The sequence below is a fragment of the Polistes dominula genome, unplaced genomic scaffold (assembly GCF_049000335.1).
Source record: "Polistes dominula isolate Pdom_NZ unplaced genomic scaffold, Pdom_raw_medaka contig_22, whole genome shotgun sequence".
Classification (NCBI taxonomy): Eukaryota; Metazoa; Arthropoda; class Insecta; order Hymenoptera; family Vespidae; genus Polistes; species Polistes dominula.
In genome coordinates, this window is record NW_028300966.1 from 5,344,068 (window position 1) to 5,369,110 (window position 25,043).

The window sequence follows — 25,043 nt, forward strand, 5'->3', positions numbered from 1 at the left end:
TATATATGCGTGTGTACAAATACTTTTAATAATTTTAATATTTCGGGTACAGAGTGTAAATATACAAAACAAAAAAGAAAGAAATAAATAATCTAATAATTCAATAAAATTACCAAGATAAAAAAAAACTTAATAAATTTCACTTAAGCCGTATGCAGATACTTCGAATTGTTTATATTATTAAATGTTATAAAAACGTATTGCATAGGTATTTGAAATTTGATAATAATTAATGCCATTATCTTAAATTTTTCGATAGACCTCTTATTAATTTTTTCGTCAATATTTTTCTCAAGATCGCGTAGCTGTCTCTCATCGTAAGCAAAAGAGGGCCACGGGCCGAGACATCGATTTGGCCCAGACGAATTCGTCGAAAGCCGATCTATTTTCCTACGAGTCCGGTCACTTGCCCAATCGTTTGGCAAAGTGCCATTCGTTGCACCTTAGCAGCATCTTCCTAACTTCCCGAACCTTGCTCTCAATTTCTCTCCATCTCTCTCTCTCTCTCTTTCTCTCTCTCTCTCTTCCTCCCTCTCTCCCTTTCTCTCTGACACGAGGTGAGATCGCACAAATAGATACTCACATACGCCCACGTTTGAAAAGCTTACCAGCTAAAGTAGTTCGCTTGTTTTCACTTTTGTGTTTTTTCAAAAAACTATTCTAAGTATTATCGATAATGCGTGTGTTGATATTAAACTGTTTAAATGTTTATATTTCTAACATTAAGTATTTCCTCAAATAAATTTCTTCTTATACGTATAATATATTTTGGGGATATTTCGTATCTTTGAGTCTTTGTTTTTTTCTTTTGCTAAAATTATATACGGAAAATAAAATTTTAATCGGTCACGTGATCGAGTATTTTTTTGTTCCCATATGTTTTGAATAGTAAATTAGTTTGTCACATGAAATGAAATTTTATAATGTTATCGAAGAAACATCGATCTAATTCTTCCATCCTTGATTATATTTGATCAAGATCCTAAATAAAAAAAGAAAAAAAAAAAAAGGAAACAGGAAAATCGAGAATTGTGGCGAAAATGATGGCGAACCAATTCTTAAAAAGCGTTTTGTGCTTTGGAGCGGTGAAAGGTCTTCCGCGAGGTCGTTCGAGAAATCGTTCGACCGTCGAGAGAAAGAAAAAAGATAAAAAAAGAAGGTAAGAAAAACAGAGGAACCTTTTATGATAGTCAAGAAAGAAAACCGTGTACGAATGCGTTGGTCGGGTTTGATTAGTTGCTCCGGTATTAGGTTCTTCCACTACAAAATTATTCTATTGCCATTGTTGAAAATTTTATTTAGATTCTTAAATTCTTTCCGTTGTAAAAGTGAAAATTGGTACGGGAAACGTAGGAAAAAAATACGAAAAGATTAAAATTCAAACAATTCTACCTTCATTTTATTTGTTGGCCTTTTAGAAAAGAAAAGGAAAGAAAAAAAAAGAAAAGAGAAAAAGAAGAATAGAAATCTAGAGCAAAATGCAATTGGTTTGAACTTTTTTCTCCGAATTTTGGGCCTTATGTAAGTCATCAATGACAATGCCAGAAGCGAACTTAAAAAGCATAACCCGATTTCACCCAGAAGGTAACAAGAACGACGAATGGCTTTATCACGAGTCGGCGAGATCACTAGCTCAATAAATTCGTTTCACCCTTTTTTAAATATCCTTATTGAGTTTATAACAGTGTGCTGAAGGCCAATTTCTAATCGTTTCTCGTTCAAGGATAAGAGAAACGCGTTTGGTCCTTGTCAGAGCTATTCTATTGCTGCTTGTATGGGGCAAGAAATTGTTAGAAAAAAGATTAACGTAGAGAAAACAATAAGATCGACGTGAGAAAGGATTGACGAACGAATAAAAGAGAAGCAGAAAACGTTCTACTTGAATAACTCGTCGCCACACAGGTTTTCAACGCTTTGCAAAGTTATAAAGGAAAAAAGAAATATAAGGAAGAAGAAGAAGAAGAAGAAAAAGAAGGAAAAAATCAAAAACCTCTCCAGATGATCCATTTCAATATTTCTAACTTCTCGTAACTTTTTAACAACTTATGTTACATGTCGGATAGGAATGGTGATTCTGATGGTGACGTAAAAGGAGAGCGAGAAAAGGACATTTTTTTTTTTTTTTTTTTTTTTTTTAAAGAAAGGACCGATAAAAGAAAGGTAGGACGGATGAAAAAAGTCTTATAATCTAAGCTGCTGTTGTGAACAGCAACAGGGGAAATAATTTCCAAGCGGACGCTCGTAAATGCCCTCGTAAATGATTGGTAATGCCACGGCCGTCGAACCTTTTTCTTCTTCCTCTTCCATCCTTGTTCAACCCTTCTAAATGCTTGTTTTGTCCCCGAAGTTTATTGACGAAAAAAAGAAAAACGATATCTATCCTTGCTTTTCCGATTTTCATCTCGAAAATTGCTCTATTTTATAATTTTTATTATTTTTTTTAAATTTTTATTTTTTTCACATGGCTTTCAATATTAAGAGGATATAGTTTTTATTTAGCCTATTTTAAATCATTCTTTAAGGTCACGGCATTTTTATGCTATTCGTTATTGTTCCCAATTCAATATTCCATCATTTATACTATATTTTATCATTTCCGTATGTATAATTAGTATTTATTAAAATACACCTTATTCTGTTTTTACACGATTTTGATTTAACACGATCGACCCAAATTTTAAGAAACAAATTTTTCTTTACCTATATATATATATATATTTTTAAACGTATTCTTCCGGAAAACGTATCTATCGTATAAAAACAAAATTATGTGTACTCTGTTATTTATAATAGTCAAAAATAGTGTATGAAACGTTTCACGATTTACGACAATAATACAATCAATCGAATAAAACTTTAATATAACAAATCATTGAAGTAAACCAGAATAGAAAACTTAAATGGAATTGATTGCACTCGCATTCTATTCCTATTGTATTAACAATACTTAACGGCAACAACGAATATAATAATAACGTTCAATTATTGTAGATCTCTGTGATTCAACATCCGATCAATGTTTCTCTCTCATAATCAGTATTGATAGACAATGGTCATCGAGAAACAGAGAGAAGTCTCCGTGAGTTGAGGAAGTAAAGGAGACTCTTTTTCTTTTATGACAGCAAAGAAGAGAGAGAGAAAGACATGCAACATGGCAATTCTGCGAGCATAAGTTTATTGAGAAGATTATGTAAGTCGCTTACGAAGACGGACAAGTCTCTCTCTTTTTCTTTCTTTTTCTCTTCGTCTTTCTCTCTTTCGTTTTCTTCAACGATTCCTCTCGTGCTTCTGTTTTTCCCTCTCCTCTTATCCTGATGGTTGCCACGAATGCGTCGTTTATGGCCACGACTAAGTTGGCCGAGGCTACGTTTTACGGCTACATTTCTGTCTCGGACATTTTATTCTCTCTCTCTCTCTCTTTCGCATATCTCACATTTCTTTTCTTTTCTATTCGTTCGTTCAAGGCTTTTTCTTCATCTTCATTCTCTTCATCTTCTTATTCTCATTCTTATTCTTATTCTTATTCTTATTCTTATTCTTATTCTTATTTTTATTCTTATTCTTATTCTTATTCTTATTCTTATTCTTATTCTTATTTTTATTCTTCTTATTCTTCTTATTATTTTTATTCTTCTATAATACTTCTCCTTTCGAACTCAATCCGAAAGCTACGGATATTTTTATTCATTCTCTCCGTTCAACTCTCTCCATCCATTCTGAGTAACCGAGAAAAATCTTTTATTATCGAAAATAAAAGAGTTGAAACAATTTTCGTCGTCTTAATAAGATTAATCGTCCTAGTGAAGCAAGGTCGAATTGTACTTGCTACATACATAAGTTAGAATAGAAAAATTTATGATAACGCGTTACTCTGGAAGTGATAAGCCGAACGCATCGTCGTCGTTTTGCAAGGACAACTGACACAATCAGCACAAGTACGGAAACTGATGCTAAAGTACATACCGTGTTTTATTATTTATCTAGGAAAATATATTGTAAAGACGAGTTTTACATTCATATTTTTATCTAAATGAGTACATAAATAATCGATGGGGTTTTAATTAGGGTTTTATGAGGGGTCACAATCGTGAGGGTAATAATTGAATGATATTTTCTGTGAAATATTACGTTGTCACTTTGCGCATGTGTTTGGGATTATTATTCTATTGTAGAACCTGTCTAGAAAATGCAAATTGTCAACGTTAGTTGAAAAGAAACAACCCTAAATACACAGCGAGCCTATATCGTGTTTTAACTGTAAATTTTCTTGTCGTAGGTTTAAAATACTCTCTATGTTTTCTCCATACATATTTTCTTCTATTATAAAAACGAAGTTAAAATCTTGATTCGTTGCTAAATAAAATATTCTTTCAAAAAACGTTTTACGAATGCTAAATGTTTTTCAGAATTGATTTTGCTTATTTATGGTCGTTTTCTCAATATTTTTCAGTTTTCTCAGAATCAAGTTTCCTAAATTTGTAAATTTTGAGTATATTTTACAGAAATAAAACGATTTTTGAGAACTTCACGTAAAATAACGCGATTTTATCTGAATGTTGTTTTTTGTAGGCGTCCAAATTTTGACAGATTTCTAAACTATTTACAATCTTCTTAACACCCTTGCTACAATCTTTCTGAAAGAATTTATTTTTCATTCTTCTGTTAAATATTATTGATTTTCTTCAGAAGTAAGTTATCATATTTTTAACACTAAAAAATTTGACGAATAAATTGTAAATTAATACTTATTATATAAATATTTTGTAAAATAATAACAATTAAAATATGTGTCAACTTGCTTTAACTTAAGTTTCTTATGTAAACTTAGAATTATATGTTTGCTTTTTACTATTGTCTGATTCAAACTAAGATACGAACAACGAAGAAAAATAGTATAATGTAATGAAATAATCAAAAATTCTTTTTCAATTATATGATTTGAAATTGATTAATTTTTGTATTTATCGCGATTTATATGATGTTACTCAATGGTCATGGCGATGACATAAGAAAAAAGTAAGTCTCAGCGTTACGATCTTCGATTCTGGCATAAATTTTTAATCGCGTAAATTAGAATTTCATTCGTTAAGATTCACGAGCAGTATCGACGAAAACGTAAAAAAAAAGGAATCGACGTATTATCAACGAGGAGAAAATAAAAGCGTATTTAAAAAGTGGTCGTCGTATCGATTCACGAATTTGTTCGAGAAAACGAAGACGTTCTATTCATTGCTCGGAAAAAAATTATCCAATGGTGCCTAAAAGAGTAGTTTGAAATGTAGATCTAGAGAAAAAAGACGAAATGTGTATTATATCATAAATAGTTACGAGAGATAGAAAAAGAAATACAGAAGAAGAGAAAGAAAGAGAGCAATCTCTAGAAATGTAAACATAACGAAATAAGAATACAAAATACGCAATTTAGTTTAATCGCAGTAAAATGTTTCATATATACTATATACTTTATATATACTAACCGCATATGATAATTGTACAATATGTCTCTAATCACGAGAGAAATATAAAAAATAAATTAATGTTGAGAAAGCTTCCACCCTTGGACCATGCCTCTCACCCATTCCAATTACCTCTTCAACTTTTCGATAAAATTCGAAACTATTATTTTCTTTTCGTTTGCAAAAAGAAATACAAATAGTCGTTTCGATTTCTGACCGACCCAATTTCGTAATAATTCGTCGAACGCTTCTACGACCTACTCTCTCAGCCCTCTCTCTTAAAAACTTTTTCTCTTCTTACATTTTTCTTTGAATCTAACTTAAAATGTACAAATTTGTTCCTAACGTTTGAGTATTACAACACTCGTCTACGATTGTTATAATAAATCCAATTTTACTTATTACCCCGAATTATATGTCTTTTTACAATTATTTTCTATTATTAAACGAGAACAGGTTATGATCTCGCCGAAAATAAAATTTAAAAAAGGAAGAAAGAAAAAATATGAAAGATGGTACAAACAATTAGTAAAAAAAAAATAAAATCTATTGCTCAAGACTTTTCTAAGAGTTATATCTACTCGTCGTCTCCGCAAAGAGGACACGAGCACCTTCTCGTAGACATGCACGCGCGAGACCAAGTGCGTTCGTTTGAAGCGTTAGAAAGAGAGAAAGAGAGAGAAAGAGAGAGAAAGAGGGAGAGAGAAAGAGAGAGAAAATCATATAAGTGCGTAGAGCGTGTGTAAGTAGGCCACGGTGCTTTCACACGATAAGGTCTTATCAGAGCGTGCGCGTACGTCATCCTCCTCTCTCTCTCTCCCGATAACTTCCTTTCTCGTATTCTCTCTCATTTTCTACCTATATCTTTATTTCTTTCTCTCTCTCCCCATATTGCTCTCGTCGACAAAGCGCCGGTAAAACCTTCTTCTTTCTCGGTTCTCCGCACGATAAAGCCCTTCTTCCCGTTCGCGTACCCAACGGGCGAGGCTTTCTAAAGGCTCCGACAGCGTGAATGAGAGGAATTTTAAAAGCGAAGCCTTTCCTTTCTCCCTCACTATTTTTCTCTCTCTTGCTATCTCTTTCTCTTTCTCTCTCTCTCTCTCTTCCTCTCTCGCTTCTCCTCTTCCTTTTTCTTCTTTTCCTGTTTCTATTGTTAATTTAATTACGTATTGTTTGGACTCAAGAGAATAATCTCTCTCTTTTTGGTTTATTTATATTATCCTTATGATCATATTATATACGTATGTAGGTATTATTTGTTTTAAATTTTCCTTTCATTTTACCCAACATCGTTCAATGGATATTCGAGATATTTTGTTTATTGCACTTTCTCTCTCTTTCTTCCTCTTTAGCTTATCATTGCGTTGTACTTTCCTCTATTGTTCCACTTTTGTCATTTATTAGCCATTCATCTCTTTCTCCTCGACGCTACGCCAACGTCTAATTCTCATCGTGTATGTTTATCGAATCAAAAGTGTGAAAACGTCGTAGCATTATATATGAAAGAAAAAATGCAAGAAGAATTGTAGATAGAAAGAGATATCCTCATATAGAAATGCAAGACGATAGAGCGCGGGGACGTTTTAGAATAAAAGCATATGCACGATGTGTCGACTAACTCGTGCCGAGATAAGCGACAAAGAATTACATGCTAACGCTTGTACGATTCCTCCTACTTCGAGTTGGAACCGAGTAGTTCTTTTCATGCGTATACAATGATACACAAAAAACGATTCTCTACGGTTTTTAAATAACGTCGTTTTTAAATGAACAAAGTATGATAATTACTATTTGTGAATAAATGCAACACACATTTCTTTGTTCTGTATGAATTATATGACAAATTTTCTAAAGAAAATTTCTAAATAGGCGTGTTGAACGTGTTGCAAAAAAAGAACAAGAAATAGAATGCATCTTTGCTTTCCTCGCTTCCGATACATCTTGGAAATCTTAAAAAAGTTATTTATAATTTAAAGATTAATCCATGAATACGTTTTTAGGTGATAAGCGTAAACTCAGAAGGTAAGATTTTGACTACGTGAAAATTGTTGTCTTCCGTGAAATGAGATGCAGTTTAAACGTGCGTTGGAAAAGTTTAGCCTTTAGGTATGAATACATATTTATGTACGACGGAGGAGTAGGAGTAGGAGTATAGGTAAGAGGCAAGAGAAGAAGAAAAAGAAGAAGAAGAATAAGAAGAAAGAGATGAAGGAAGGAAGGAGCTTAGGACTCGGCTGGATCGCGTGATTTTCTCCCAAGGTTAATCCATTTGAGTTTGTAACGTCGCATAAAGCTATTTCCGTGGACGTCCGAGCGAGAACGCGCATAATTTCTAGCTGTTCGCGGATAAACGTTTGGCTAGCGGACGAAAAGACTATTTATCGTTTGTTTTTACAACTTGTTTTTTTTAACGGCACTCTGTGACAGGTATCATTCAGATTTATAAGTTATCAGGTACTTATGCTCTTTACTTCGAACGTTAGTATATATTATTTTATACAAATATTCGACATCTTTAAATCTTTCATATAAATTCTCAGAATATGTAATAATTTTCGACAAAACGTAATTCGGGACGATGTTGACTGCTTACTTCATTGAATGATCGAAAGAAATTGTATTAATATTCGATACTCCATGATATACAACGACGTTGAAATATTTCAGAAAAATAGGTAGATAGAAAGAGGTCGATAGAGAGAAAAGGTATAGATAGTTACGTTGCTTAAGTGATAAAGAGAAAGACGTTCTCGACTGATGTGAGTTTCTCCGTAGACTTCTTGTACTACGTCCCTGGAGAAGTCAAGGAGCGTCGACGCGTTAACGCGACGTACAAATAACAATGTGGAGGCCTTGAGAGAGCACCGCGATCGTGCAAGGCATCGAATGTAAAACGTTCACATAATGTTATAACCTTACATAATGATCGGTAGAGTAATAATGCTACTGCAATGTCGCCTTGTCCGTACGTGATCATCGAACATCTTTTGAAAGATTTGGATGATTAGGATGTAAAAAAGAGAAGATAAACAATGTGTAAACGAGCTATGATGCTGGGTTAGTCGGCAATAAGATGCGTTTCGCGATGATGATAGGCAGTCAAGGTGATTTTTAAAACATCAGTAGAACGTGTATAAAAACGTATGTATATAAATGTAAAAGTATTTTCGTAACTCGTCTCTTGATATATGTGATATGTGTTAGTTTTTTGTCAATATCGATTATCCGATAAATCATTTTTCGAATGAACAACAGTAAAAGATTGCGTTTAAATAAAATTCGAATGAGAGATGGTACTCCACGAGTTACCAAATTAAATTGTCGTTTGAATAAAGAAGAAACCATTGATTGTTTTGTATGTACCTATGATATTTACGTACATGCGTATGTGCGTAACTAGATAGATATATTCAGTAATATCAAACGATTGATATCGTAAAAATTCATCCGATGGAATGTTTCTCCACGTGCACGAAAAACCGAATGATATTTTGAGTTGACGAGCAAACACTAGTTTTATCTGTTCGTGATCGAGGTTTTCGATCGGGAGTACACGTGGATCGCGTCGTGGATTATCTGACGTACGATCGCCCTGGCGCCATTTAGAAGGTTTTTCTAGGAAAACAGAAATTAAAAGCCATAAAGACTGTCGTATCGAATTAAATGCTTAACCAATATAATCGATTAACCGACACTCGTTTTTTAATACGAGTCTTATTTTAATATTTTATTTTAATATTTTTCCAAAAGTCTTTTTCATCGAAAATACTGCTCTATTGAAAAATAAATCTTACGAAAATCTTCAAAGATCTTCTAAGGCCTTACTTATTCCAATATCATACGTTTTCGTGATAAAAATTATCAATTTTTATTAGATCCAACATATATTTTTATTACGAAACGAGTGAAACTAATTTGACCTACTTTCGGATAGTCGAATCTTACCCTAATAGATTTAACAAAAAACAAAACTCCACCGATCTAAGTCCTTCTTTGCTTTTTTTATTTCCTTTCCGATTAAATAAGAATCGTGTGCCTATTTCTCTCTATTTAGAATTAATTCCATTTATGGCTTACATCCTTTTAGTCATTTCTCTCTTCTTTCTCTCTCTCGTCTCTCTCTTCGCGTCTCTCTCTTCGCGTCTCTCATACCTCGAGAACGTCATCTATCAATGATAAATTACGTAAGCGAGCGTGTAAGTGCATTCGCGCTCACAAGATTATTCGTCAGAGATTTTCCTTGTAGTTTTCATTCTCGCATTTCCCACCGGCCATGTTGGCTCCCTATTGTCTCGTACCGAAAGACGTTCCATTTGCTACGAGCGCCACGTACAATCGCCTTCCTTTTTTCCTTCCCTCTTCCACGGCTCTGGTCCCTGCTACCACCATCGCAAGCACCAACACCAACACCAGCACCATTTCGAAGAGAAACGCACGTGCGCCTTTCATTCTTGGAAAGTCGAGGTCCCCGATTGTGTATTACATACTATATTTTATCTTTCAACGTTCTTTCTCTCTGTGTTAGAGTTAGGAAAAGAAAAAAAAAAGAATAGAAAAAAAATAATATACTACCTTATCACTTTCCATTAGAATTTTATAAATGCGTAGTTAAAAATAGATATCAGATATACCAAGGTTTCCAAAAACGCGTGTCAGAGTTGTACAATCTTTCTCGAGCAACCCAACGCTTTTCAGAATATGTCGCGTTTCTGGAGGAAGGATTTGAAATTAATGATTATATAATTCTGTGAAAGCGTGAGGCAAAAGAGAAAGAGAGAGAGAGAGAGAGAGAGAGAGAAAGAGAGATGAAGAGAAATAGCTAGCTCGACGCATATCTATGTGTTTATGTACGTACGGGTTCCTCGGTCGAAAGAATCTCTTGTTAAGATAAAACGAGTTACTCCGCAAATCCGATCATTTTATCTTTCAATTTTCGAGCTTCTACCAAGCTAAAAGCTACGTATTTTGATCATTTCTTGACCGAAAAAGAAAATCCAATGTAATGCATGCGTTTTATGATACAAGATTAACCCTTTCGCTACGGGACGGATCTCCGCCGAGGTACTCCCGCAGTACGGCGCGCTACACCGAAACAGTGCACGGTGCACGCAACGTTTGAGCCGGTGTCGTAAGACTTATGATCGAGGCATTTGGTTTATTATTGAAGCCCGTAAAAAACAAATGATGCAAAACGAAAGACTCATGCGGCATGTTTAGAGTGAGATACTCTGTGCATAGCAACTGCAGGCGCTTATCATATATACAATTACGCGACATCTTTAGCGGGAGCGACTATAGTCACCCGTAGTACCTGAGCGGCATCACATGGAAAGCGACTATAGTCGCTCGTAGTAGCGAAAGGGTTAAGTATCAAACAATAATTTATGGTCGAAAGATAAATTTAACTCAATGTGTGTGTGTATCTACGTAAGTTTAAAAAAAAAATTAAATCACGAGTTATTAAAAAAAAATTGTTCGTTGCAAATTTGTATGTTCAAACTAATTCAATAAAATGAAGAGCAAAAAACTATAATTTAAAATAAAAAAGCATGGATATATATATTTTTAATGAACGCATGTACAATAAGATGTTTTAAATTAGAGAATAGGAGAAATACCATATTTAGTTTACCTGGTTTCTCTTTCTATAAGATTCTATTACGAATTCGCGATGTTTATATGAGGACATTATAACAGCCGAAGGAAAGACGATGGATGATGCATTTTGAAGATTCATCGTGCTCTCTCCGTATGTACGCGTTTGCTAGTATTATTTATTTTTACTATTGGTAAAGAATACTTTTATAAAGTTGAGAGATATTAATAAAGGGAAATTTCTACAATTGGAAGGAATATCTGTATTCTGCACTAACTATTGGTCCCCCTATCTCCTCATATATGTATGTACCTTTGCTCTTTCTGTATAAGTCCAATTAAAATATCACGAAGAGTTAATTGGTCATTCTTAGTTAACAAGTTTAATCGGATTCCTTAATGATCGGTCTTCTTAAGTTTGGGTCGAGGCGAACGATTGCAACGACATCGACGACGACAATGACGAGGATAATATGTTAATCGAGAGAGTTCTTTCATATATTTTTCTAGCAAATATAAAAACAAATAACTAATAAATATAAAAACGAACAATTTAATATTTGGTATCAAACAAATATATTAAACACATATTTATATTTGTAATTTATCGAATTAATCTATAGTTTGTTATAATAAAATAAAGGAAAAGAAAGAGAGAGAGAGAGAGGGAGAGAGAGAGAACGATTTTATATCTTTTACTTGAATTTTCTTTCTTTTTTCTTGAGTATCGGGCTCGTACGTTTCTTCGTGGCACATCGTACGTGCAAAGTAGAAGGTTACCGAATGACATCAGCCCGTGAGCTATTACTTCGTTCTCTTGCGCGATGATAGCTGCAATCGCATTTTCTTCCATTAACGAGAGTACGTTCGAACAGACTCCTACGATTCTCGGTAGAATCATTGATATAAACGTCGTACAGGATAATAACTAATAACGCTATCGTTTTAACGATTTTCTCAGCGATCTAAAGCGTTCGAAAATAATTTGTAACTTGTCGGGAGAAGAAAAAAAGGGGGGGAAAGGATTTATAAAATATATACGTACATATGTAGATAGAGATGGGGTATAGATGAATGTAGTAACACTTATGAGATCAATCGCAAAAATTGTTACTATTATTGTCTAGGAAACTTTCTTACGAAGAAGCTTTGCGTTGTTAGCCGAAGCTGAAGCAACCGAAGCTCATCTTTGCGAGCTCGTTAACGAGCCTGGCATGCTGACATTTTACTAGGAACGCAAATAAGTGCATAAATAGATGAGCCAATGCAAATAAGAGAAGGAAAGATTTTCGTTGTATTGCGTTGAGAAAGAATTCGTTCAGAAAAGTAGTAATACGTTTCTATCTCTGTTTCAAATCGATAATTAAATATTTCTTTTCTTTGTGTTTTAACGACAAATTGTGATTTACGAAACTTTAATATATGTATCTCATTATTTATCTTTACTGTTCACAAAACGCAAGTGTAAGAATATTATATGCATGACTATGTCAAATATATGTATTGTATTTGTATACGTTCATAACGTAACGGCTGGGAGTATTATAAATAATGGTAATATTAATCGGTTAATTCATAAGATAAATACTTATTTCCTTTATACAGGATGGCTCTGTTTTCTTTCCCTCTTTCTCTTTCTCTTATTATGTTATCGAACGAATGGATAATTAAAAGTAACTTACACGTACTACGCGTAGCATTCGCAATGCATTAATAAGCGCTATTATAAACGCAAAGAAGTCTCAGTCGTCACATGGGAAGACAAAAGCAGTGTAATTACGTAAAAACCGATTGGTAAAAGGAAACGTCATGTCTCGAAACGATAGTTCTCTCACAGAGGTTATTATTTTTCTCCGCGTTCTCTTGCAGAACGCAAACGAGTAAGCGCAATTTCTTACGTTAGATCGACAAAATGGAAGGAGGATGAAATGTGAAATAATACTCTAGACGTTGAACGAATAAAAAGACCATGACTAGAAAGAACGCTAATTGCGTTGAACTAGAGGATGGAAGTAGAAGCTTGCAACCTTGAAAGTGGCCACCACCTTCCAACGTTGTAACTTTCGTTAAAAAGTTTCAACAGCCAAGGCAATTTCTATCCTCGGAAGTAGTAACAGCTAATGCAATTGCAACTGCCTCGGCAAAAAGGAGCAACGGCAATGGCAACGGCAATGGCAACGAGCCCATCGAGAGAAAGGAAAAGAGGGAACAAGTATTTGTTGTTGGCGAAACGACGGAAGAAAGATTCCTCCTCCTCCTCCTCCTCCTCCTCCTCCTCCACCTTCCACGACTTCCCGTCTCTATGTCTGTCTCTTTTTCTCCGTTTAACCAATCCCACATTAACAACTCTCACTCGCACTCTTAGCCCTTTCTTTCAATACGTCTTTCCTTCCCTCTTCCCTTTTTATCTCTTTCTTTCTTTCTTTCTTTCCCTCTCCCTCACATCCCTTCCCACTCCCTTTTCCCTCTCCGTCACCGTATCCGTCTTCCCTTCTTTCTTTCTTTCTGCTCGTTTCTCTCGTTATACACCAGCTCTTTCTCCACTCTCGTCACAGGGAGCAAACCGGATTCGCAATAAAACGAACCACCTCGAAATATACGCGAAGAGTCCGAGGATCTAACCTATACGGTCAAACTGGATCTCGGTGTCTTTCTCTCTCTCTCTTTCTCTCTATCTCTCTTTCTCTCTCTCTTTCTTTCTCTCTCCTTATCTCTCTTGCTTCGTTCTCCTGCCCTCCAAGAAATTCGAGTGAAAGGGATTCTCGGTGGAAGGAAGAGATAGCTAGGCTACTCGCGTTGCCTTGTGAGAAAGGTGCAAGTACGATCATCGACGAACGCTTCTTTTTCTTTTCTTCTCTCTTTCTCTCTTACGCTCTTTCTCTCTTTCTCTCTCTCCCTCATTCACTCTCACGTTCTCGTGGGACGACGATGACGACGACAACGACGAGAGCTACGACGAAGACAACGACGCTAAGAGACATTGAACATTTGCTGGAGAAAGAATAGAAGGGAAAGGGAGAAGAGAAGAGAGAAAGGGAGAAGAAAAGAGGGAAAGGTGGAGAAAAAAAAATGCAAAGGTGGTTCCATGATTCCGGAGAACAACAAAATCCCCTTTCTTTCTCTTGTTCCTTTTTTTTCTTTTTTTTCTTTTTCTTTCTATTTTCGAACTCAACGCATGTAAGTATAAGATAAGGTAAAAATTTTCAATGAGTAAATAAATTATATTATACGAGTAATGGGTAAAAATATTATATATAAAGTATTTAATATACTACAATTTACAAATACAGTCAACCCTCCTATAACGCGGTGAGTGCGTACCGCGTTATATGGAAACCGTTCTATAAGAAACTCGGATTTAACCGTACAAACCAGGCTAATTCGTAGCGCGTTCTATGGAAACCGTCTACCGCGTTGTATGGAAACCGCGCTATAAGAAACGCAGAATTAGTACAAATCACATCATTCGTACCGCGTTATATGGAGACCAATAAGGACAAGATAAATTATAAATTATTTTTATTGAATTGAAGAGTTTATATAAAGAAATGATACCAAAACTAAACTAAAAAACTGTTAGAATTAAAACAGAATTTTAACCGATTTAGAATTTCGATTTTATCTTCAAGAGATATAAACTTTCTTTTTAACCCTTTCCTTGTTTCTTTCGTGTTTGACATGATGCAAATCTAGGGTTAATAATTACTTTATTATTATTATATTAGAACAAATGAAGAATATTACTTACAGTATTGTAATATAATATATATATCTATATATATAATCTTATATATATATATATATAATATACATAAGAGGGCTGTCGCATTTTCAGCTCCGCGTTATATGGAAACCGCGTGCTGAGAGTACCGCGTTATAGGAGGGTTGACTGTACTTATAGTTTTAAATTATAAATACATTCTCTCTAATGAGAAAGATAAGACGATATTTAGCGAAATATTGAACATTTATCATTCCTTAGATATTATTACATTTCTATAACGGATGTGTCTAAAATTCTATGCGTATATTGTAATTTACCTGTTTTGAGTTTATATTCGATATTGAATATTTAGCTGTCTCGTGATGAGTGAAAAAAAAAATACCAAAGAATAATGCAATAGACGAGAGAGGAGGCCGCTCGTGTGACGAATGTAAAAATAAAAATACAATACACTTTAATTGCACGTACAGTGTTACGACTCGAGGCAACGGAAGAGGACCTTGCGATGGTCCTCTCCCCTCCCTCTGTGTGTGTCTCTCTCTCTCTCTTTCTATTTATCTATCTATCTATCTATATATCTTCTTTCAACTCTTTCGCGAGTAATGATAAACAGCAGCATGTTGCTCCCTGCAGCGATTACGCAAGTCGCTTGGCCTTCTCGACGCGCTTCTAATTTAGACCGCACCATAAATAAATAAACAGTATCGCGAACGCGATAGATAGCTCAATATTTTCCTTCCTTCTTTTTCGTTTTGTTTTCTTTATTTGTAGTTTAACTCGTGCACTTCATATTAGTCATAACGTTGAATTTCTTGTCAATATACTAGACTTTTTGTTTCTCATCACGTGTACGTAAATATAGAAATATCTACATATGTATGTACAAGTGTAGATCGTACATGTAATTATATGTAAGTCTTTTTGTATATTATTTTGTTACATTACTTATCACTTTGTATTACGTTATTACATATTCGTTAATATATATATATTTCTCTTTAGTTATGCTAACATAAATCAAGAAAATCGAACCGATAATTACGTACCGTTCGTTTTATTCATATGAAAGCGTCTTCGATTTTCTGGGAAACTACGCACAAGATCTTTTATTATAATATTATACATGCATAGACATACATACGTATATCTTCAATGAGGGTTAATTTCTTTTTTCCGTTTGTTAAATTCGAAAATCGAAATTTTTCGCACAATCAATGAACCTCACGGAACGCTCTTTTGAACGGAGTGTAAGACGAACGATATTCGTTTCTCCCTAGTTGGGTAGGTTCTTCCTTCGTTAAAGGTCACCGATTTCTCATTGATCGACGATTAAGTTATTAGTATAGAAAAATAGACATTTTTTATGGCATTCCTTCCTTCAATCATTCGTCGAACAAAACTATCGATTTGAAAAAAGATAATTGATTGATCTAGCGTATAAAAAAAAATCATGATTTCATCCAAACGATTAATCAATAATGCTTCTAGAAATTTATCTCTGCGTTATTCTTTGAACATTCAGATATGCAACTAACAAATCCGTTATTCATGAGAAATATATTAAATCGGTCAATTCGATTCTCTTAACAAATTAACAGGAATACTCATAACAATTTAATAAAAAAATAAAAGATTATTTCTAGTTTTTTTTTTGTTTAGATTGTTTCATTTTTATAATCAATTTCACATCGAATTATTCTCCCGTGTGACAGTTAGTTTAGTTAACGTAGTTAGGAACATTGAAAATTATCCTATCAGCGGTTCTCCCCGACCTCCTTTCGACTGGCTGCTTTTCGCGAATGAAATTCGTCTACCGTTCCTAAGTATAGATACTCTGCCACGCCGTTGGCATAATTCACAGATATATGCGAATAGCCGAGACTCGGAACCGTGGTGAACGGAATCGAACACATAGTCGATGATCATCAAACAGGGCCATTGATCCTCTTCGTCCTTCTCGATCGTCATTGATCATTCGTTCGTTCGTTCGTTCGAGCGGGGGTAGAAGAAAAATTGGAACGGACGATTTGAGAAATAAAAAAAAAAATCTCATTATTTACGAGCTCATTAATTTATTTTTTTTTGTACGTCTATTTGCACTGCGTAAGTCGTTAAACAATGCGTTTAAAAAATTATAATTGTATAGAAGCTATTATCTGTAAAAAATGATCCGAATTTAACATTCATAGAAATTGTGCCAAAAATTTTAATCAAAATCATTAAATACTTATTATCATTGTATACTATTAGATAACTTTTATTATCGATAATGCGTTGTCATTAGCTATTCATTCGAATTTATTAAATAAAAAAAAAAATAATAAATAACGGGTAAATAAACGTTTACGGAGAATTTTGTTCACTTTAATGAAAATGATCTCTTTTGACTCGTTTCTGCGCATATTCATACATAATATTAAACGCGATCGAGTTACACCGCGTTGCGATCTCATGTTTTTAAAAGAAAGCATGCGCAATAGAGAAAGAGAGCGTGCGCTCCTCCTTCTGAGGAGGAGAATGAGAAAAGGATGTGAGAACGAAGGGTGTAACTTATAGTCGAGAGTAGCAAAAGAAAAAGAAGAGAGAGAGAGAGGAAATAGGAAAAAAGGAAGGAATGAAACATTTCGATTTGCGGTTTGCGAGCGAACGAAGAACCTCGCGATATAGCGTGCGCGGGAAAAAGACGAGGATGGGGGATCAGCTACGGGAGTTCTAACAGACGGAAAACGAGAAGAAAGGAAAAGAGTCGTCAAGAGGAACAGAGAACGCGAGGAAAGTAAGGGAAGGCAGAAGAGAAGAAGCGTAGAGGAATGGTGGACAAAAGAAAAAAAAAGATGAAAGGAATCGGGGATGATCATGGAAAAAGAAATCAAGATGGAGAAAGAAAGATAGAGAGATAAAAAGGTGGGAGAAGGGGCGGGGAAGGGAGAAAAATGAGAATTTATTATATTTTCAAAATCTAGATTAGCTCAAAAGTAAAATTGGTAAAAAAGAAGAAAAAAAAACGATAAAGAGATGAAAGAAAAAAGGGGGACGGAAGTGTAAATAAATAAAAATAAAGAGAAGACATAACAAAAAGAAAGGTCTAAATTTTTGAATTGAGGTGTTTAGAGGAGGTCCGAAAGAGACTATAGATGAGAAGAGGGAATAGAAGAAAAAGGATTGGCGGGAAGCGGAAGAGGAAGTGGAAGGAGAAAGAGGAAGAAAGAAAGATAGAAAAATAAATTTTGGCTGCCAGAATACTATGTAGTTTCTTCTAACCTTTCTAAGAGGAATTGTCGTATATATATTTATATGTAAGTATTTATTTATGTTTATATTTAATATGAAACATCAAGATCCAGTTTTGAGATTGAGATGGGAAAGCGAGAACATCTAAAAAGTATTCCCGAATAGATTCTTCTAATGTCTTCTTACGTCTCCTTAAGAGATGACCGCATAACATAAGTCGAGCGTATTACGTTATTACCAAGAGACAAAGAAAGCCTCTATTCGAGCCTTTCAAGGAAAAAGAGAACGTAAAATCAGGATTTTCGGTGCGTCTTCTCGGAAAATACACGCGGTTCGTTATTAAGTCGAATGCATGTGCACGAAAAACGCGGGTATGGTGTTAATGCGAACACAGTTTTACATTTGTTTCGCGTATGTATGTATGTACGATGGAGGAGAAAAGCGCGCGGCGAACCTAGGCAAGAGAAGAGCTAGCTATTTGTAATGTAATAGGGAGATCACCACACGCTGGGGAAAGGGAGAGTGGGTTGACTAGGATGGTGGGAGTGTTAAAAAAAGAGAGGAGTACAGAGAGAGAGAGAGAGGGAGGGAGAGAGAGGGAGGGAGAGAGAGGGAGGGAGAGAGAGAAAGTTCGCGCTCGCGAGAAAGAGAGAGATGGGACTCACTCGCATTCTACTCGGAATATTACGGTTCCCTTTACGAACCAACCAAGGAGGAGACCTCTCTAGCCCGTCGAGTATTCATTCCGTCTGTAAAGAAAGAGGAAGAAAGAGAGAAGGAGAGGGAGACGTACATTCAGGACCCTCAACCCTTTCTGGGTTCGATCTTGAGCGGGGCCCACCTGGCCTCTCTTCTCTTTCACCACCGTTTCTCACCGATAGGCGTAACATCGGAGACTTATACCAACAAATATAGCGCATACGCGTACGTTTGCGGTCGCGGATGCAAACATTAGAAGCACTTATTATACATATAAGAGGATACATAGTAAACGTAGGACTCAATATATACACACACGTGGATAGTTCATTCTTGTCGGATAAGCGCGTCGCGTCGTGTGCCGCTACCACCACCACACCACCACACAAGCATCAACATGCCGATAGCAGCAGCAGCAGCACCTCCACTACCACTGCACTACCACCACCACGGCTACCACCACCAGCAAGAACAGTGCTAGAAGCAGTGGCAGAGCAAGCACCACCTCCTGTCGAGTGCTCTACACGCTCTCTCTTTCTCTCTTTCCCTCTCTCCCTCTCTCTTTCTACCTCTCTCTCTCTCTCTTTCTCTCTCTTTCTCAACGCTTACCTAGGAGCCGAGCGGATAGAGAAAGAGGGAGGGAGAGCGGAAAAGAGAGAGGAGTCGTACTCTGTTGGTAGAGGGAGAGAGAAAGAGAAAGAGAGAGAGAGTTGGAGAGAGAGATGTAGAGAGCACGAGAGAGGGTCTCGGCTTTGCGCAAAAGTTACGACCGAGTGAGTAGCAGTGAGACACACCGCGGAGACCGGAAGAGATCCTCTCTCCCTAAACAAGTCCTCCTAAAGAAAAAGAAAGAGTGAAGTAAGTTTGTTAGTGCGTGTGTCATATGAAAGGAAAAAGTGTGAGAGAAAGAGGGAGAGAGATCACGCGCGTGAAAACTTTGTCTTCGTCGTGTCGTCGTCGTCGTTGTCCATACGAGCGTCCTATGATTATATTTTCGCGCGTGCATGTGCCATTCTCTTCCTCCCGTCTTAATTCGCGACAGGTGACTCCGAGATAGTGTTGTATCCGTAGAGAAAAGTGTGTGACGTCGTCTATTCGCGTTAACTGTGTGCTGCTTGTTTACTATTCCTGTTCTTTTTATCTTTCTGTTTTTTTTATTTTTATTTTTCTTGTTTGTTGAAACGGGGAGCGTTTGCTCCCTCGACAAAAGGAATATTTATTTCTGTTCGTTTTAATCGTTGTCATCAGTTAGTTAGTTCTTCACCATTGAGGTAATCTTCGGCACCAAGAGCACGTGGATTTGTAAACCGACCGCGAAAAGATCTTGCGTCGTCTATCGTCCAGGGATCTCTACTGATGAGAGCGCGCGAAACTCGTTTCGTAGTTGGATGGGCGCGCGTGGTGGACGTATACCACGTGTCAAACAAATCTTTTAAACATATACACAACTTTACTAGTACATTTCGAGAAATTCCATTTTCTTTTTGAGTATTTCGTAATATATTCGTCCGTCCGTTCGTCCGTTTGTTATATTTACACAAAAGAAATCTAAAAGAGAAAATAAATCTAGAGCAATAAGTGACAACAACAAAAATCCATGAAACGAAAAGAAAATAAGAAGAATAAAATTCAAGGATTACATAGAAGAAGATCGATCGAGTAAGCAATGAAAGCAATTGACACGAATAAAAGAGTAAAAGGATCTTCAAGGTATAGGAAACAAAGTTATTAGGGTAACAAGGACGAAAAAGAGGAGGGAACAAAAAGGGAATCGCATAAAGGTCATTCAAGATCAATTGACAAAGGACAAGATTAAGAAGGGGTTTTCTTTTGAATAGGATCACGAGAAAGAGAAAGGGAATTTTTCTAAAAGAAATATCATTATTCAGATTAGAAGGGAAAACAAAAATCTGGAAGTAGTATTACATTTTCGAAGAATTAGAAGAAGATTCTTAGAAAAAGGTTGCGTAAAAGGAAGACAAAAGAGAAAGAAAGAAAGAGTGAAAAATAAACAGAACGAATAAAGGAATAGTGTATAAACAACGACGAAGGGTAGAAAACAAAAGAAAAAGAGAAAGTTGAATAAATAAAATAAGACAGAAAGGAATTAAACAAGGATATATAATATATATATATATATAGTTTAGTAAGAATCAAAAAGTGGAAGAAAGAAGAGCTCCGTCAAAGTTCGAGAATCGAGAGAACACGGTCGTTCAGTGCACGCTCGGCTGCCGCTTACGTAGAGCGCAACGAGCAGGCTACGTTGTGTAAGAGCTGAAAGTAAAAGTTGAAACCGCCGAGTTCGGCTGGCGCGCGTGCGGAGCGCACCGTCGAGCGCTAAAATCCGATCTCGTGGATATCTCTCTCTCTCACACACACACTCTCTCACCCCTACCCTTGACCCCACCACCCCGCTAAACGTATTATTTCATCATCAAAAACATCCTCGCTCTCTTTCTTCTTCTTCCTTTTTTATTTGGATTTTCGGAAAGGTAGAGGGTAGGCGTGGGAGCGCTCCTTACCTCTGGAGATCTTCCGTCTTGTCTGTTGAGGAGACCTGTTTATAGATATCAAGGAAGCTGTTTGAAAAAAAAAGAAATACAAATAGAAGAGAAAGAATAGAAAAGGAAGATTGTCACCATCATCAACGTTCTGTTCGTCATATTATTGTCATCGTGTAGTGGACGTAGTCGTTGTCGTCGTTGTCGTTCTCTTTGGTAGCGTTGCGTAACGATGCTTCTGGCTCGTTGAGTCGTGAAACGCGGCTGGCGATCCGGTTATTAACGACGTTGCGAGTTCGCTCGCGAAACGGAACGACGAGATCGAGAGAGAAAGAGAAAGAAAAAGAGAAGGAGAAAGAGAAAGAGAGAAAGAGAAGGAAAGAAAGACAGGGAGAGAGAAAGAGAGGACGAAGAAGGAAAGGAAAAGCAATGGAAATGCTAGGACCGCTTCACCGACTCGATGCCGCGAGCCTTTCGAAATGTGAACGTTCAAGGTCAACGATATTTCTTCGGTAACCCTCTCCTTCTCGTCATCGTTGTCATCTTCGTCTTAGTCGGGGGAGAATAAGGTCCCCCGGTGAAGAGTTCTTCTGGTGCTCGTCTTTCTCCTCCTTTTCCTCCACCTCCTACAAACAGTGCTCAGGCATTGCTTTTACTCGCCGTCTCGTGTACGGGCGGCGCACGAGTAGTCGGCCTGCAGAAGCGTTTCGTAAAAGGGATTACAAAACCAGAAGAGAAAGGAGAAGTGGAGAGAGAGAGAGAGAGAGAAAGAGAGAGAGAGAGAGAGAGAACAAGAGAGAAAAAAGAAAGTCAGTGTAGAAGAGACCTCTCGGCATATCCGGAGAATCAAGTTCTCCGGAAGAGACGACGACAGTCCCGGGCAAAGACAAAATAATCGAAAGAAAGAGAGAAAGACAAATAGATAAACACGAATAGATAAACACACAGAAAAAGAAAGAGAGAGAAAGACAAATAGGACGGAGCGCGTCCGCGCATATACGTGACTGTGATAACTTGACAATAAGAGGCCGTTGGTTGGTTAGTTAGTTTGTTGATTGGTTGGTTCGTTCGTTCGTTCAATCGTTCAGCGCGCGCGAACGGAGACACGCGGCCGCGACGCGGAATTAAAAGTGCACTTAAAAAGGTTAGCGGGATAAAAAAGGCGCGCGCGCGAAAGGATAAGAGAAAGGAATAGGAGTCACCTCCGAGTCCTTGAGAGTACACAACGGGTAAAAGTGCCGGCAGCAGCGTAGCACCGGAGCGGCAGCCGGTTGACCCTGGACGCTCGAGTCCGCGCCGTGCTAGCCCCCGTTGAAACAAACAAGAAAAAAGAAACAAGGAAAAAAAAAGAAAATAAAAGGAAAAAGCTTCTCTTCTTCTCGACGAAGACATTTTCGTCGACGTTTCCTCAAACGTGGCCTCCTAGAATCGATCCTCTCGAGAACACCCGGAAGAGCCCACGCGCTACTATGCTACGAACTTCCAAGCACGTGCTCGCGACCATGAAGAGCCGAGGACCGAGAATAACAGCTGACCGAAGATAACGACCTCCTTCCTCGTTTCTCCTCGTTTCTTCGTTTTAGTCTTCGTCTTCTTCTATCCTTACCGATTCTGATGCCAATTTCCTCCCATTCCATCTTCGTACAAACCAAGGAACCATAGGATACAAGTGTTCATAGATAAACGTCCGATTTTTATCGAGTGTGTTCAAGTGACGACGCGGGTGCCAGTACGATTCCATGTAAACTGAGTTATTATTCGAGTGGTATCTGTGAGCCCATCAGTATACAACGGTGTGTTTCAATGTTTCATATCACGTGCCAGCGAGATCGCCGTCATCGTTGTCGTCGTCGCCGTCGTTATTACGAAGCTTGGAGGATGCCTCGAGATTCTTCGAGAGAATCCTAAGGGACGTGAATTTTCGATTTAGCCGACCTTAATTCGGATAATTTAGCAACGTTGACAAAATGGAGGACTTACATTGTGAGGTGAGATTATATCAATTGTTTATACTTTTATTTTTTAAGTTGTATCCTTATTAAAGACAATGATATTATCTATCGAAAGAAAAAATCCTCGAAAATCGTATCGAACGATATCTATCCTAAATTCTTAATAAATGTTGTTGAATTTCTGGCAACACGCGTGCGGTCATCAATTTAGAATACAGAGACTTCGTTACAAGAGCCAAAATAAATTTGACATACCTGATCTACTTCGTTTTCTTAGACACAATAGTTCGCGCGTTAAATTATTCTTATCTAGTAGAACGGAAATGATTCTTATTTGATGGCAACGACGTCCGTTAAAGATTCTAATGACACTCGATATATTGACTTGGTTAAATGTAGTAGAAAAATAAGATACGTAAAAGATTAATATAAATATGTATACGCTTGCAGGACTTTTTCTTTAGAAACACGCGTATATACTCGTGACTAAATTTTCAAATCTGGTCATCCTAGTTTTAACTTGTTTCGCAACGTCATTCGCGCCAAATACGGTGATCGATCTCTTCGTCGAAGGATCTATACCCATTATTTTTTCCTCTCTTCCATTTTTCTCTTTTTTTTCTATTTTTTTCTATTTTTTTCTCTCTCTGTTTATTTTTTTTTTTTCAATTTTTTTCACGCCAATCGATTCGACCTTTTAATTTACGATTTTCTTCGCATGACTATTAAGTCACGCACGTTAATCTTACGTTTTATGACCCGTTATACGAATCACGTTGCCAATTAATACTGGACGATCGATACGTTAGATTTTTCGTTACGAGCCGTTAAAAAATTCTTTCGAAGGTAGATCGAAAAACTCACTCGCCATTTCCTCGATCGATTTTACCGTAGTTGGATAATACTACCATGGATAGCGTCAACGAAACGACAAATCGTCGTCAAGCCATTGCGGACAATAATAAGGCGATTCGCAAAGCTGGCTCACCGACATTCCGATTTTGTCTCTCTTGGGTTTTAGACTCCGTGTAAATGAAAGAGATCCGACGTAATTGGGAGTTGAAACGAAAATGCCGTCTCGATAACTTATCTCGATGCTTCCTACCGATCGCACAAACAATGAGAAAATTAAAATAATTACAACGAAAATAATCATATTCGAAGTAGAATACTAGATAGAATATTTTTATTTTACAATGATCGATACTTGTTGAAATAATCTTTAAAATGAAACTCGTCGATAATTAAGCCTCGGAAATGAGCTTGGTATTTTGTAAGGAGGCTTAGCTTTCTTTTTCTTTTCTTTTCTTACATTTGCTATGATATTCATTATATTATACATTTCGATGGGAATACGAGTAAATTTTCTTGGAGAAAATCTTCCGCTTCCCTGTAAATTCCATACAAAATATAATGGAATAAATATAGAAGATAAGAAAGATAATCTTAATGCATAAAAGAGGCAACGAGTCCGTGACTGTACGATAAAATTACTCCCTTACAATTATCCTCGTATTAACGGTTCTTTATAAATTTATAACAAACAGAGGCGAATGGAAAAATCCTTTTGTAAAAGAATTAACTAGAATATAATATATATAGAAGGTAGGATAGGTTCTATATATAGAACCAATCGATGTGGTGTAAAAGTAAAGGACCATGTTCCCTCTGCGTCAGAATTTCGCAATAAATCGAGCTTTCGAAAGAGCATCGACGTCGACCGATACTACTTGCTGAGTTATTCCTAAGTCTTACAAATCTTATTATATAAACGCAAGAGTATTTTTGCATCTAATGAATTTCTAATCATTCATTTTGTATCTCATGGATTTTTACCCATAGATCTCGTAAGAAATTTGTTTCCTAGTAGTCATTTGTGTTCACG

General features: G+C 36.5%; 1 protein-coding gene and 1 long non-coding RNA gene across 3 annotated transcripts in view; both read left to right on the forward strand.

Moving 5' to 3' along the window:
* The first annotated feature begins 7,495 nt into the window (after positions 1 to 7,495).
* On the forward strand, positions 7,496 to 12,595 carry LOC107071715 (uncharacterized). The gene is made up of 3 exons (XR_001476487.2): positions 7,496 to 7,910; positions 7,997 to 8,162; positions 8,232 to 12,595. It is a non-coding gene; the product is annotated as an uncharacterized LOC107071715 (long non-coding RNA).
* A 6,614-nt stretch (positions 12,596 to 19,209) lies between these two features.
* The window catches only part of ken (zinc finger and BTB domain-containing ken and barbie protein), a 28,637-nt gene continuing 22,803 nt past the window's right edge, over positions 19,210 to 25,043 (forward strand). The window contains exons 1-2 of one of the 2 annotated variants that reach the window (XM_015330937.2): positions 19,210 to 19,811; positions 19,954 to 23,194. In XM_015330937.2, the coding sequence (XP_015186423.1) occupies positions 23,174 to 23,194 (21 nt within the window). In that variant the 5' untranslated portion in view covers positions 19,210 to 19,811; positions 19,954 to 23,173. Of the gene's footprint in view, positions 23,195 to 25,043 lie in introns of both variants that reach the window. The other variant, XM_089173145.1, reaches the window with a different exon arrangement.